Raw genomic sequence first — 14,080 nt, 5'->3', positions numbered from 1 at the left:
TGAATTCAAGTCCCACTTTGGACATAATCTGACAGGGTGAATCAGACTACAAATCAACTAAACCACAATCTGTCTAGATAATTCTGAGATTGCACTTTGAAGAGCAAATGTAAATTTGCTTTGGGGGTGTTTTCTCACTGGACATTCCTTACAGAAAGAAATCACAGGTCTAGTCCAAAATATTAAAAAGACAAAAGCAGAGGATGCCAATTAGAGTGGTTGAGATCTTTAGGACCATTCCAAACCAGCATAAGTTTGAAGTAAATGTGTGTAAGTGTTTGTGTGGGAAGGTAGGGTGGAGTGTGGGTGTAGGTTGTTGGAAAAGAGAAAGTGTGGAGTGAGAGTTGTAAACAGAGTTGTGCATTTCAAAAATTTGAAGAGCTGTCATATGAAAGGGGCACTAGACCTACTGTAGACTATCATCCACCCACTTCTACCCCATTCAACAAAAACAAAAATATCACAAGGGACAGACCAAACTAGGAGCGATATTTCAGAGAGAGCTCAAATTAAGTTTCATGTGATGATGATAATCATGATGATGGTCAGAATTCACATAGTGATGAAAAGTTTATAAAGGCCTATACATATGCCATCTCCTTTAGTATTCATACCTTTATAAGTGCTATTGCTATTTTTGCAGATGGAGAAACTAAGGCTCAAAGTTTAAATGACTTGTCCAGTGACCCACAACTAAAGAAAGCATCTAAGTCAAAATTTGAACTCAGGTCTTCCTGACTACAGACACAGTAATCTAGCCCCTGAACCACTTGGTTCATAATGATGAGAGGTAACTAAAAGGGCAATGACCTGCTTAAGGTGTTGACTTGCCCTTCACTGGAGATCTTCAAGCAAAGGATGCCTTAGAATGCATCATGTTCAAGATATTACAGAATTCACTCATGATTTTTATAGCATTTGGACTAGAAGAAAATCTATGACAATTCCATGCTTCAGTGAATGAGGTTAAAATAAAGCTTACCTTTCTATATAAGCAGGAAAGGTTTAATGAAATAATGAGTAGGATGAAACAAAATATGGAAATGTTTCTAGTGAGAATAATCAAACACTGAAAGGACAGTAGGTCCAAATCCCATCTCTGATCCTTGAATAATCTATGCTAATAAATACTGAATTCAATAGACCCCAGTTTCTTCATATGTCCACTAAGGGTTTGGTCTAAATGGCTTTATAATGAAATGAGAACATATTTGTAAAGCACTTAGCACAATATTTGCTATGCAGTAGACATCTGATAAATACCTCTTCCTCCTTTTGTCACTTCCATTTCTATATGCATGTTCACATCTCAAAATCGCTTTTCTAGGCCTTCACACATACATAAAATCTACAACCACCCTTCTACACCAACCTTACATTATCTGGTTTCTTCCTCATCACATTCTCCGCCCCAACTCTCATCCAAATGGACTCATCACCATACTCTATGGAAGCTCTGCACTCCCACCACAATCAAAAGCTTCACAGACATGACACAAAGACCAATCCTCATTTCTTTAGCGATTTAGAATAAACAAAGCCCTTTGCTTCAATAACCCTGTAATGGAAACAGTCAGACTCAAGGGCTAAACCTGGAATGTCATTAAAAGATGGAATTCCAGATATCCAAAGTTCTTCCAACAGTACGAGATGGGAACTCCTCTAAAAGCTATTATCTTAATTTTTTTAAACACTGAGGGAGTAAAGTGATTTATTTGTGATACAGAGGCATTACAGGCCAGAGACAGGTCTTAATCATCATCACTTTTTCTCCCCCAAGGCTCTGCCCATGGCAAATGCTTCACAACTGTATGCTGCTGAGAGTCATGTGTTCCATGTGTAGTGCCCAAACTCCTCATCACCTGAGGACACCAAATGTTTTCCCCATCTTTGTTTCAGATACAGGTCTCTAGGGAAGTCCACCAAGAGCGAAGCCTCCCTTCATTCCAATCCTTTCTCTGATCCTGCCTGGTCTGGAAAAACATAGCTATGAATCCACAACAAAGAGATGTCTTAGAGACAAAGGCTGACAAGGGCCGCAAGACTCAGGAAGACTGGGTTCAAGTCCCATATTGGCCAAGAATCATAATCTCAGGCACATCTCTTTCTAGTTTCTGTTTTCTCCTCTGCAAAATGAGATGGTATAATGGGATTTAAGGAACTTTGACATTTCCCTCCCATTTCCAATATTTCTCTTATTAAGGTTCCTCCCAAATGGGACATTCCTTAACCTATGTTTCCTCCTAGTTCTGACCTTAAATTTTTGAGGTCCCCAGGTCTCTCAGAGCACTGGCATTCTTTGTTCTGAGAATCCTTCTGAATCTGATATTTTTCTGTTTTAAGGCCCTCCTTATTCTAAGGCCCCCCCCAGTTATGACATGCTCTGTTCTAAAGCCTCCCCTATCTCTGATATCTCCTGTTCTAAGGTCCCTCTCAGCTCTCACATTCCCTTTCTAGCTGCATCATCAAACTCTCTAGGAGAAAATGAAAATCCCCTTGTAACCTATTCTATTGACATCTGTCCATAATTTATTCACCTATTCCCCTTTCTCCTTTAGTTGGTCTCCCAGGAAAGCGATCAACGGGAGTAACCAAAGTTGTAAGGAATCCAATTTCCTTGCTACAAATGGGGATAAACCTCTCTTTAGCCCTCGGCTTCCTGAAAGCCCTCTCACCTGGGCAGTCTGCCCCTCAGTAAGCCTTGGCTTTCTTTGTTCAGGGAAGCCCAGGTTGTCTGGGTAATAGGGCTCCTAATGGCTCTGGGGACTGGCTTTCCTCCCCAGAAGAGGGACAGTCTGTTACAAAGCTGATTTTGATCACCACAGAAGGCAGGCCCTGTGCTAAGTGCCATCCTGTCAAATATATCCTCCAACACAGAGACATCCTTCACGTTCTCTATCCCATGCTCGCCAATAATTGGCGTGGAGAAATGTACCTGTTCCTAGGATAGGTCCCAAACCATGAGGAGCCTCTGGGCTCTTTGAGCAAAACCCAGAAAACAGCCTGAAATCCCTGGCTGGGGTGAGGGGACAATCCGGTCTCTGTGCCAAGAGCAAACAGATGTGGAGAAAATCTCAGCTTCTCAAGATTACGCCTAATTCTCTTGCCGAGCTTTGAGCCTGGTGGGGAGACAACCTGACAGCTGATTGTGTGTCCCATCTTTCCTGCCCTCTATGGCCCTGCCAATCCCCAAGTCTCCAAACCCAACCCAATTCCTCAGTTTAAACTCTAGGGATGTGGCTCTTCCAGATGTGACTTTACAGTTCTAATGGCAGACTTGAGAAGGGAACTCAACAAGACTTCTGGTCCAGTCTCCCACCCAACACAACCAGATGGAGGGGTCAAACGCAGAGTAATGACAGTAATTGGTAGTAATAATTGTTGGGTAATAAGAATAATAAAAATAATAGTTGGAGGAGGATGAATGGACCTCTCTCATCTTAGGGTCATAGGAGCAGATTCAGAATTGGAAGGGATCTTTGAGGTCAGCAATCCTTCACTGCAGAGATGGGGAAACCAGGACTGGAGAAAGGTCCAGTGTCTTGTCCAATATAACAAACTACTTAAGTGTCCCAGGCTAGATTTCAATTCAGGTTCTCCTAACTCCCAGTGGGACTGTCTCTTCACCCTGCCCCTCAGCGGCCTTGTTATGTCACCGATTCCTTGGTAGAGAAACCTGCTGCTTGAAGAAACTACTTTTGGCAAAGGAACATCCTCGAGGTCATTTAGAGTCTTAAAGAGTCCCCCGAGGCTCTGAGAAATTAAAGGGCAGCTTTTCCCTCTGTACTGGAGATGGAGCTCACACTCAGCGCTTCCTGCTCTGAGGTCACTTCTTGATGTATTGCACAATTTGTCAAATCAATAGACAATGTGTCATATATAACATATATTGGATCACTTCCTATCATGGGGAGGGAGGAAGAATCTGAAGCACTAAGTGTTGCAGAAATAAATGTTGAAAACTGTCTTTGCACATTTTGGGAAAAATAAAATACTTTTAAAAAATCTATATCTATATCTCCATATCTATATATTTATATCTTTATCATCCCTATCTCTACATATTTATATATTTGTATCTATAGCTCTATAACTCTATCTATTTATCTATATCTCTGCAAATCTACATCTCAATCTCAAAATCTATCTCTATCTCCATTTCTATCTGCATATCTATCTATATCAATATCTGAATATAAATATTTATCTATTTATGTCTATAGATATCTATCTATGCATTTATGTATCCATCTCTCTGTCTCTCTGTCTCTTTTCTTCTCTCTCTGTACACACACACACACACACACACACACAAACAATGTCTCAGGGTTTAGCTCTATGCTAAATAGTGGGGATACAATTATCATTATAAAAGGGAAGCCAGGTAGCCCAGGGATAAAGTATTAAACCTAGTATTAGGAAGATATGAGTTCAAATCCAGCCTATCATACTTGTTAGTTGTGTGATTTTGGGACAAGTCACTTAATTTCTTCTTACCTCAGTTCCCTCATTTTTTAAAGAGATCATAATGTCATCTACCTTCAATGGTTTTTGCAAAGGTCAATGAGATAAAAGTTATAAAGTTCCCAGCACAGTACAATGCCCTAGCCCATAAAAAGAGTTAATAAATACTTGTTCCTTCCTTCTCTCTCTTCTTTCTTCCATTCTTCCTTCCTTTCTTCCCTCTTTCCCATCATCCTCCCCCTTTTCCTTTCTCTCTCCTCCTTCCTTCCTTGTCTTTTCCACTTCTTTTGTGCTTCCCATTCTCTTTCCTTCTTTCTCTCCCCATTTCTTCTTCTCCTTCTTTCTCTCTTTCCACCTTCCCCTCTCCTTTTAATCTTCTATCTTTCCTCTCCTCTTTCTTACTTCTCTCCCTTCCTTCTTAGCTGTGTGATGAGTAATTCTAATAACAGTTTCAGTAGAAATAACAACACTTGCCAGAACAGTGGTGGCGGCAGCAATAGCAGCAATGATACTAGCCACACTAATAGCACTGCTCCCAAGTTTATCCCAGCAGCCACTGGTTTGCCAATATCTGTAAGGATAACAGGACTATAATGTTTTACACACTAAGGGCAGGGCCACAAGGACTCAGGCCTGGAAGCCCCGAGTTCTGCCCAAGGGGAGCTCACAGTCCAGCATGGAGCAGGAGATACACACAGGCACAAACCCTAAAGCAAACTAATAAGGAAAGGGGCCAACAGAATTCTGGGAATTCCAGAAAGGGTGAGATCAGCTAGAATGAGGAAAGCAGAGAAGGCTTCACAGACAAGGTACCCATGGACCAGAGCCATGGAGGATAAGTGGGATTTTGACAGATGGGCACTCAGGGGAGGAGGGGACACACCAGGGCCAGGTACTAGTGCATGCAAAAGCCTTTGACCCAGGTGCCCTGGGGATCCTGCCTGCAGTAATTACACAATACAAGGTAGAAGGGCTCAGCAATTGTAAACCTGAGTCAGCATGAATGTTCTCTCCTGAGGCAGTTCATTAGACTCGAAAGCACTGAGAGCTCATTTTTCCACATGATTTCTGGAGTGCAGAGCCTGCCAGGGCCTTCCTGAGCCTTGACCAAGGAAAGCTTGAAGGGCTCTGAGAATCAGAATTCCCAAGCTGGCAGAAGCCTCGGGGGGGGGGGTTGGGTCACTCTTGCTGGGTCCACAGATGCTCCCTGCACTTAGCGAATGGCCACTGACCCTCTATTTGAAGATCCCCCCATTATAGTTATATAACCCTATCCCACAATGCTCCTGTTTTGCTTTTATTGATAGCCACACGAGGCAGGGGGCACTGAGCCCACTTTACAACTAAGAAAAATTGGGGTCACATCTCTCCTAGCTATGTGATCCCAATCCAGTGTCTAATATTCCAAGTTTCAGAAAAGTTCCCAACTTGCTTTGGCAGAGAGAATGTCTTCATGGGGCAAGATCCCTTCTACATTCAATTTTGAGAAATTGTAGTGAGAATCTTGCTTCTAGGCAAAAGGTCCTAAAACCAAGGCAAAGCTGAAGGGTACTGGAATGGGTATTCACATTTGGCAGCCACACCTTTTTTTAGTCCATCTTCATCTTCCTCCCTGACCCTCCCTAGTCAGCAGAAGTAAGATCTTTGTGGGAAGGGGTTGCCTGGCTTTTATCTTTGCAATCCCAGTGCTTAGTTTAGAGCCTGGTACAACAGTTGGTGCCTAATAAATGCTTGTTGAGTGTGTTATTGACCACACCTGCCCTGTTATGTGGCTGCTCTCTTTCAGTACCAGAGAAAAAGTAAGAGAGTTTGCAAAGAGTTCACTTACTCCTTCCGTTTCCTGCCTCTCTCTTTACTCTATCAATAGCCACTAATTCCGGGAGCCCCAACTGTTATCCATTCTCAAGCTCAAGAAAAGGCCAATTGCCCATAAAGCATCCTCTTCCAAAGAAGGGCTTTTTTCCCCTTAATAGAAGGAGCCATATGATGTATAACCTTCCTCTTAACTGCCCGGCAAATCTTTATCTCTTTAATGAAATCCACTAGTCGGGAGCTTTAATCCCAACGCCCAGAGAGCCAACAGCAAATCTCCTATTTTAAATCACAGAGATGAGGGCTCCCGGATTCTCTTCTCTGTCAACAACCAAGGGGAAAAAAAGTTTGGTGCGGACTCGCTCCTTTCCAATCAAGGCCACTTACGGCCGCTTGCCGTTCTCTTTGCTTTGATCCGATGGGTCTGGATGATAAGACCGAGGTTTCAATGGTCCGGTCCTTAAGCTGTTCTATTTTCTTAAAGGTCAGAGAGGAAAGGGTTCACTGGAGATGAATACCACAAGCCGTGTCTGGGTAATTGAGTGACTTGGCTGACATCCATCAGTAGCCATGGGGATGAAATACAAATACTCAAGTTTTGAGACCTTGAGAGGGAGGGGCAATGCAATGGGAGATATGCTGATGCTGTGAGTGCCCATAGAAATACTGGAGTCACACATTTAAGAGCTGCTGGTGTGGCTACACTATCAAGGAGAGGACTCTGGGGAGATAGAAGAAAATTCTGGGACAGGACTCTCTGGTAGAGAGGGGATGGGGGAGAGGGACAGCCAGAACAGTCACTTTAACTGCATACTATCCACTGCAGGAAATATTTTCTGATTTCCCAAACTGCTAGTGTCACCTATCCCATACTAGCTTGTATATAGTCACTTTATATCTCTGCTTCATATTTTTATAGGTCTCCCCAATTAGAATATCAAATCCTTCTGAGTAACGGTACCCCAAGGCTAATATTGTGTGGTATGTAGCTGGTGCTTAATAAATGCTTGTTGAATGACTGGTGGATTGATTGCTCTTTACTTACTGGCTCTTCCCTACTTCTTTTCTACTCCTTTTCATACCCACTCCCCCCAAACATCACAAATGAACGTCCTTCTATGACAATTGTCCCACCTGCCTTCTTCCTCAGTTCCTTAACAGGCCCACCTACACAGCAATCCCAGGGATGCAGCCCTGAAAGGCTGTTAATTGTTCGAGGTCCAGGTATATTTAAGGAAAAGAGGATTACAGAAAGGGAGGGTATGGGCAGAAGAGAAGTTCCACTCTGGGAAACAAAGGTGTGCAACCTCCTTGAGACTCAGCTGAAGGACCTACGGATACTTAGCCTAGAGAAGAGAATCCCTGGGGAGTTGGGAGAGGCATGATGACAGTTTGGCACTCAGACTGGCTTCCAAGGAGCACTAAACCAGTGAATGAATGTTTTGCTAAGAATAAAGATCTCAGAAATCATCACTCCACCTCGTGTTGTCTTTGAGACATTTATCGTCTTAAAGCGAGCTACCATAGGAAGGACCAAATAAAGCATCTTTTCTGGGTATAAGAAGGAAGCATTGAGAGCTGCTTAAAGACAGACAAAGATTTGATATTTTGGAAAATCTTACTATGAATGAGCGTTATCCCAAAGTAGAAGAACCATGGTCGTGAGTAACCGCTCAATAGAAATACTCTTTATGATCCCATTTGGGGGATTCCTCTTTAGAGGAGTTTATTTTAAGGGGCCCATGAATGTACACAATTTACTTGTATTTATATATTTTGCATATAAATATATATTTATAATTCTTATTATTTGGTTTCTTTTGTCTCATTTATTTTAGGAATTGGAGCAGGGATCCATAGATTTTGCCACATTTTGAGAGGGGCTAATAATAGAACTTGAGCTATAGGTGGAACTAGATGGATTCAAGAATCCCTTCCAGCCCAAGATCCTAAACTCTATGTGTGATTTCTCTCAAATCTTGAACTGCAATCCACATATACCCCAATACACCCATCCCGAGCAAAGGCTTTGCTCATGGTGTATCCAAACCCCTATATGGACAAATAGTGTGAAAATCGGATTTCTATGGCAGACTCCCCACACCAACATGAGGGATGTCCCTGCCTGGACATATCCAAATCCATGCCTTGATAAATAATGCAAAAACTGGGGTTCTGTGATGGATTTCAACCCCCATTCCTCCCCCACACATCCCCACATGCTTTATCTACATAGAGAGTTAATGAAAACCTTCTCCTTTTATAGTGAAAGAACTCACTGGCTGATAGAATGACAAACACCTTTGGAGCTAGCATTCCTATTCTCTTTTAAGGCAAGACATAATTCATTTTTCTAAGACATATCCCCTATATCTCCTTAGCAATGAATCTTTCATCCTTAAGTCCAGCAAAACAAGAACCAAAACATACAAATCTATCCAAACCAGAGCTTCCATGGTCACCCCCATGGGTACTCATGGACCAGTAGAGGTCAACCCAGTGGGGCCATGTGTGCCATGGTCTCCACCAGCCGAATGCACCGTCCACATCGCACGCCTGTGACTGGTGGGTAGGAGCCCTCAGGAGGGGGAGCCTCCCTACTTTTATCAGTGAGCTGCATCTCGTAGCCCTTCCAGAGGGAGCCAAGAATCCAAGAGTCTCATGTGACCGGCATCCGTCTGAAACAACAACCTTCTCCATGCTTCCCCCCTTCCCCACAGCATTAACTGTCACGCCGGAGAAGTCAGATTGGCCTCCAAGTAGCACTAAACCTTTGATTACAAATTGTGGTGAATGAATGTTTTGCTAAGAATAAAGATCTCAGAAATCATTACTCCACCCCGTGTTGTCTCAGAGACATTTATCGCAATGGGTTATCCTCTGCATTAAGGCAGCACACAGGCAGATAATGGTATTTCAATTCCCACACCAATACCTGGCTCAAATACCAAGGTTGATCAACAGAAAGCCAATTGATTCTCCTGTGGGAAGGGGGTAGGTGAATGATAGGAAAAGCCTGGCCTGGGCCACTGCAGTCCTTCTATCAGAGACCCTGGGCCAAGGCACCTGGATCCGTCCACTCTCTGACCTTTACAATCATAAAGCGCCAGGACAAGGTGGGAGTCCTTCCAACTATCCCAAAGAATTGGCAGCCGTCCGGCCACTTACCGTCCACGCAGGCTGGCCGGGCTCTCGTCGTCCCGGCGATCTGCCCTCTTTTACAAGCACATCGAGCAGTCTGTCGTGCAATAGTCCTTCGGGGTTGGCTACTATCTCTGTCCAGAGTCACAATCTCACAGGTGCCGGCAGCCAACTGACCTGGGAAGAGAACAGAGCACAGGGACTGGGTTAGGGAACGAGCCAGCTGGTGTGGGTTCCCGGCATGGGCAGGTGAACGAGCCAGGATGGGTGCCATAGCCCAGGGGGAAGGGACGTCTCCTCATCCTTCTTGGTGGTAACCCAGGAAGGCCACAAAACCCAGGAAATGGTTATTGCCTCATGAATGGCAACATGTTGGCTTGAGTCGGGCGACCTTTCTAGTTTATGCTGCTTTGTTTAAAGGACCAACCCTGTTAAACCCCAGCTAATCCGGGAATATTTCCATTTGTGGAACTGCCATTTCCCCAGGAACAAACTAATTCTGGATGAAACCCACCTTGTCAATTAAAAAGAAGAGATAGAATGATGAAACCAGTTTTTTCCCCCCCAATGCTCAAACCTTGAAGCATTTATTGTAAAAAAAAAAAAAATAATAAAATGCCATCTTGGGAAAGATTAGATTTATGGAACCAAGCATTATGCCCCCTCTCTGTGATTATAGGCCTGTTAATGACAACAACTTCCATACTATAAAAAAGGAAAATAGGTCAAATCCTTCTTTTAAAGCTGTAAAAGGTGGCATTTTCCAAACTACACAGTTAAGAAATCATGCAATTATCCCAGAGCCCCAGACAGCAGTAAAGAAATGATTCTGAATTAAACCAGAGCTGTTACTAGTGGAAAAGAGGGCAGTGTGCACCCACATCCTTACCTGCTCCCTGTCTTGTGAACCAGAGTTCCCTCCCTCTCCAGCTCCCTATACTAAGGCCAACAAGTTAGTCCAGGGGTGGTGGGGGTAGGGAAGACTAATAGCACTTAATCACTGAATAAGCATTTTTTATAGCATTGATAATAGCAAGTCCTCAAGAAGGGACTAATCTAGCAGAGGATGCAAAGAGCCACAAAATGAATACGAGATCATTTAGGGAGAAGAGACATTATGGAAAGCATCCTTTACCTGACTGACTGCTCAGGAAAAATCAGTTTGATTTGGGAACCAAAGATTGGAGTCCATACCATAATTAGCCACTATTTACTGAAGTGACTGAAGATAAATGATTTCTCACTTTAACCTCAGTTTCCTCCATTCAAAGAGATTGAACTATACTGTTTCTAAGGTTCCTCTCCATCTGCCAGTGGGTGCTCATGTTCCTGGATGTTTTTGAAGGCAAATAACCTTTTTATTGGCCGTCCTGATCCATGGGCTTTGTTGTAAATCCTAGCAAAGAAACCCAGTTGCTGAGAACTGCTGATTGGAGAGGAATTGATGAGACCTGCCTGATGAAATTCATACACCAATAAAACTTTTTAAGAACAAACTCAAAAAGCTGCCTGTCGCTACAGAGTGGAAAAAATCTAGGCTGTTCATGGCAGTATTAAAATCTACCAGTAAATGTGGGACCTATTTTTTACAATAAGATTAGATTGGGGCAACTTCCCTACAGGGACCTTCCCCATCCCTTTCTTCCATTGACTGTCATCAGCAGGTAAAACTGAGGAGTACCTCTGGAAGGTATCACACAAAGGGAAAATGACTACATGACTGCATGATCTTGAAGGCCTGTTCCAATTAATTACCGAGGTAATTTTTATCCCATTTCACAAAAGAAGAAAAGGGAAATGACTTGAACACATATATCAGGTTTATAGATCTCAAACCGGAAGAAACTTCTGAGGAAATTGAGTCTACCTTTTTCATTCAATGGATAAGGAAATTGAGACTTAGGTTTCACAACTAAGAAACAGTAAAGTTTCTGTTTTACAGTTTTTACTTCCAGGTTCAGTTTTATATTTCCAGGGATATAGTGGGAGGAACGGTTTGAGGGCAAGCACTGGACTCAGTTTACCTTTGTAGCTCCAGGCCCTGGCAAAATGAGCTGTATACAGAAGGTGCTCAATATTTGTTTATCCATTACCAGTCTCTGGAGCTGCTACAGGTCTTAGATATGACCAAGACCAATGTCCAAGGTCTTCTTATGATGAAGGAAGCCAAAGACACAAAAATTGTATTAACAGTCTTCTGTTAAGATAAAGTGACTAGGACTGAACAAGGTGGGTCTCTCATGTCACTTACTATCTGGATGACTTTGGTCTCAATTTATTATCCTAGGCTCTTTGTTTTTCCCTCTGCAAACATGAGGCTTGAATTAGATTAGAGGCTTTTAACTGCTACCAACTGATTGACAATGGCCATTTAATGTCTGCCTCGATTTCCTCATCTGTAAAATATGAAACTAAAAAAAAAAAATCTCTCTCCCAGGGTTGTTTTAAGGATCAAAAGAAATGATAATTATAAAGTATTTGGCATGGTACCTGACACAAAGTAAGTGCTATATAAATATTAACTATTATTATTATTATTTTGAATGTATGAAGCAGCCAGGTGGCCTGATGGAGGGACCCTGGATTCTAATCCAGCTTCCATATCTAGGAGCTCATGAGTTAGTTATGAGTTAAAACCCTGCTCTGTCACTTATTCACCCTATTTCCTCAATTGCAAACTTAAAAGGTTGGACCAAGATCTTCCTGGTTCTAACCCAAGCCTGTGTATTGTGAAAGATTCCATTGAAATGGATCTCACTGAGCCTTCTGTGTATAGGCACCCCAGCCAATTACCTGAGTGACCTCTGCCTAATGGCTGCTAACACAGAAAGCAGAGCAAAGGATAAATCCAAGAGCAAGGGCAAGGGGATAGGATGGCAACACATGGGCTTAAAATAGAGGCAAGAAGAGAAATGCGATCGACCCGGGGGATTCCCCACCAGGGCCAAGGAGAGAGCATGAAGGCCAACTTTGCCTCTTTTTATTAAATTAAGTTTGAGTCTCTTGGGGCCAGACCGAGAACAAAACATGACTCTGGAGTCAGATGGAAGGTCACTGGAAGGGAGGGGAGTGGTTTGTATTTACAAAAATCCTTTGAGAAAGAGGCGAAAAAAATGAAGAATGTGGCTACAAATACAGCTGGATTTGGGAAAGGGTGAAATAATGGAAATTCAACAGACGAGTTGTTGCAGAATTTCTAACTTTTTTTTTTTTAATGTCATGGATCCATTTAGAAGTCTGACAAAGCTTGTAGACCCCTTTTTAGAAAAAGGTATTTAAATGTATGAAATAAATCCATAGGATTACCAAGGAAATCAATTACATTGAGATTTAGTTATCAGAAAATCCCAGTGGATGCTCCATCATGTCTTTCCTAAGCTCACCTTAGCTCCAATATGATGCTCCATTTCCAAAACACATTGATCGCCATAAGCCAAGCCAAGTACTAAGCAGACCATCACTCTCCCACCCACCTTTGAGATGCAGAACCTGCCAGTTCAAGAATCAGCCACATAACCAGGAAATCTGCAACCCGCACTGATAGACTCATACCAAGGTTTCTCAAAGCGAACTTGGACTCATACCTGTGCTTGACAAGAATAAGGAATGGGAGCTACATGGCACCCAACCACTACCAGGTCTCTGTAGTTGTGGTGACCATTCAAATGTGAGCATCGTGATTCTGAACTGGATTTCAAAGTAATACAAACAGCAGATTGCTGCGATGTTGTTTGGTCCTTAGCTTTTATAACACACTCATAGCGACCCCCAACAAACAATGGGGAGCCAAAGGTTCTAGGTGTGAAGCCCACCTCCGCCAATTATGGTTCAGCCAAGAAAAGTCAACCAGGTCACTTATCTTTGTGTCTTCTGTTTCCTAACCTATTAGCTAGATCAAATAATTTCTTTTTTTTTTTTTTTAAGTTTTACTAAAGCTTTTTATTTACAAAACTTATGCATGGGTAATTTTTTTTCAACATAGACCCTTGCAAAGCCTTCTGTTCCAAATTATCCCCTTCTTCTCCTTACCCCCTCCCCTACATGTCAGGTAGTCCCATACATGTTAAAATATATGTTAAATCCAATATATATATACATATGGTCAAATAATTTCTTAGTCCCTCCCAGTTCAAAATCTTGACTGGTTCATGCCCTTTCCCTCAAAAATCCAATTTAGCTTGAATACAGTAGATAATTCAGCATAATTTCAAAATGGAAGTAATGCTACAAGATCACGATCAACTCTCACATTCCTTAGCCCTATTTGGTGGAAGAGGAAATTAAGGACTACACAGGGAAGTGAAGTTGCCTGAGTGTGAGCAGGCAATAGGTAGCAGAGGTGGGATCTGAAGGCACATCTTTGAATTTTCAATTCAAGACACTTTCTAGGACAGACAGACTGTTACTACTGCTGCCCAATCATGGGCTTTCTTCTGAGGGAGTTTAATGCAGAATGATAAAGCCCAGGGAACATACAAAATCTACACCAAGACTCTGTCATCAGACTCCGTCCTCAGACTCCAAAATGGGGCCCAAACAAAGCCATCCAGCTGGGAGGAAGGCTTAGTTCTGCCCTCAGGTAGCTCCCTTCCACCTTCTTCATCCTTATGCCCAGGCCCAAGGTGGTATTTCAATGAAAAATGTTTCCTAACAGCTCCTTCTC

General features: G+C 42.6%; 1 protein-coding gene across 3 annotated transcripts in view; it reads right to left on the bottom strand.

Moving 5' to 3' along the window:
- Nucleotides 1–14,080, bottom strand: part of TAFA5 (TAFA chemokine like family member 5) — a 530,796-nt gene that overhangs the window by 196,889 nt on the left and 319,827 nt on the right. For all 3 annotated transcript variants that reach the window (XM_031940885.1, XM_031940886.1, XM_031940884.1), the window contains exon 2: nucleotides 9,445–9,594. In XM_031940885.1, coding sequence (XP_031796745.1) covers nucleotides 9,445–9,594 — 150 coding nt within the window. The remainder of the gene's footprint in view (nucleotides 1–9,444; nucleotides 9,595–14,080) is intronic.

The sequence above is a fragment of the Sarcophilus harrisii genome, chromosome 5 (assembly GCF_902635505.1).
Source record: "Sarcophilus harrisii chromosome 5, mSarHar1.11, whole genome shotgun sequence".
Classification (NCBI taxonomy): Eukaryota; Metazoa; Chordata; class Mammalia; order Dasyuromorphia; family Dasyuridae; genus Sarcophilus; species Sarcophilus harrisii.
This window is presented reverse-complemented; position numbering and strand designations above follow the sequence as displayed.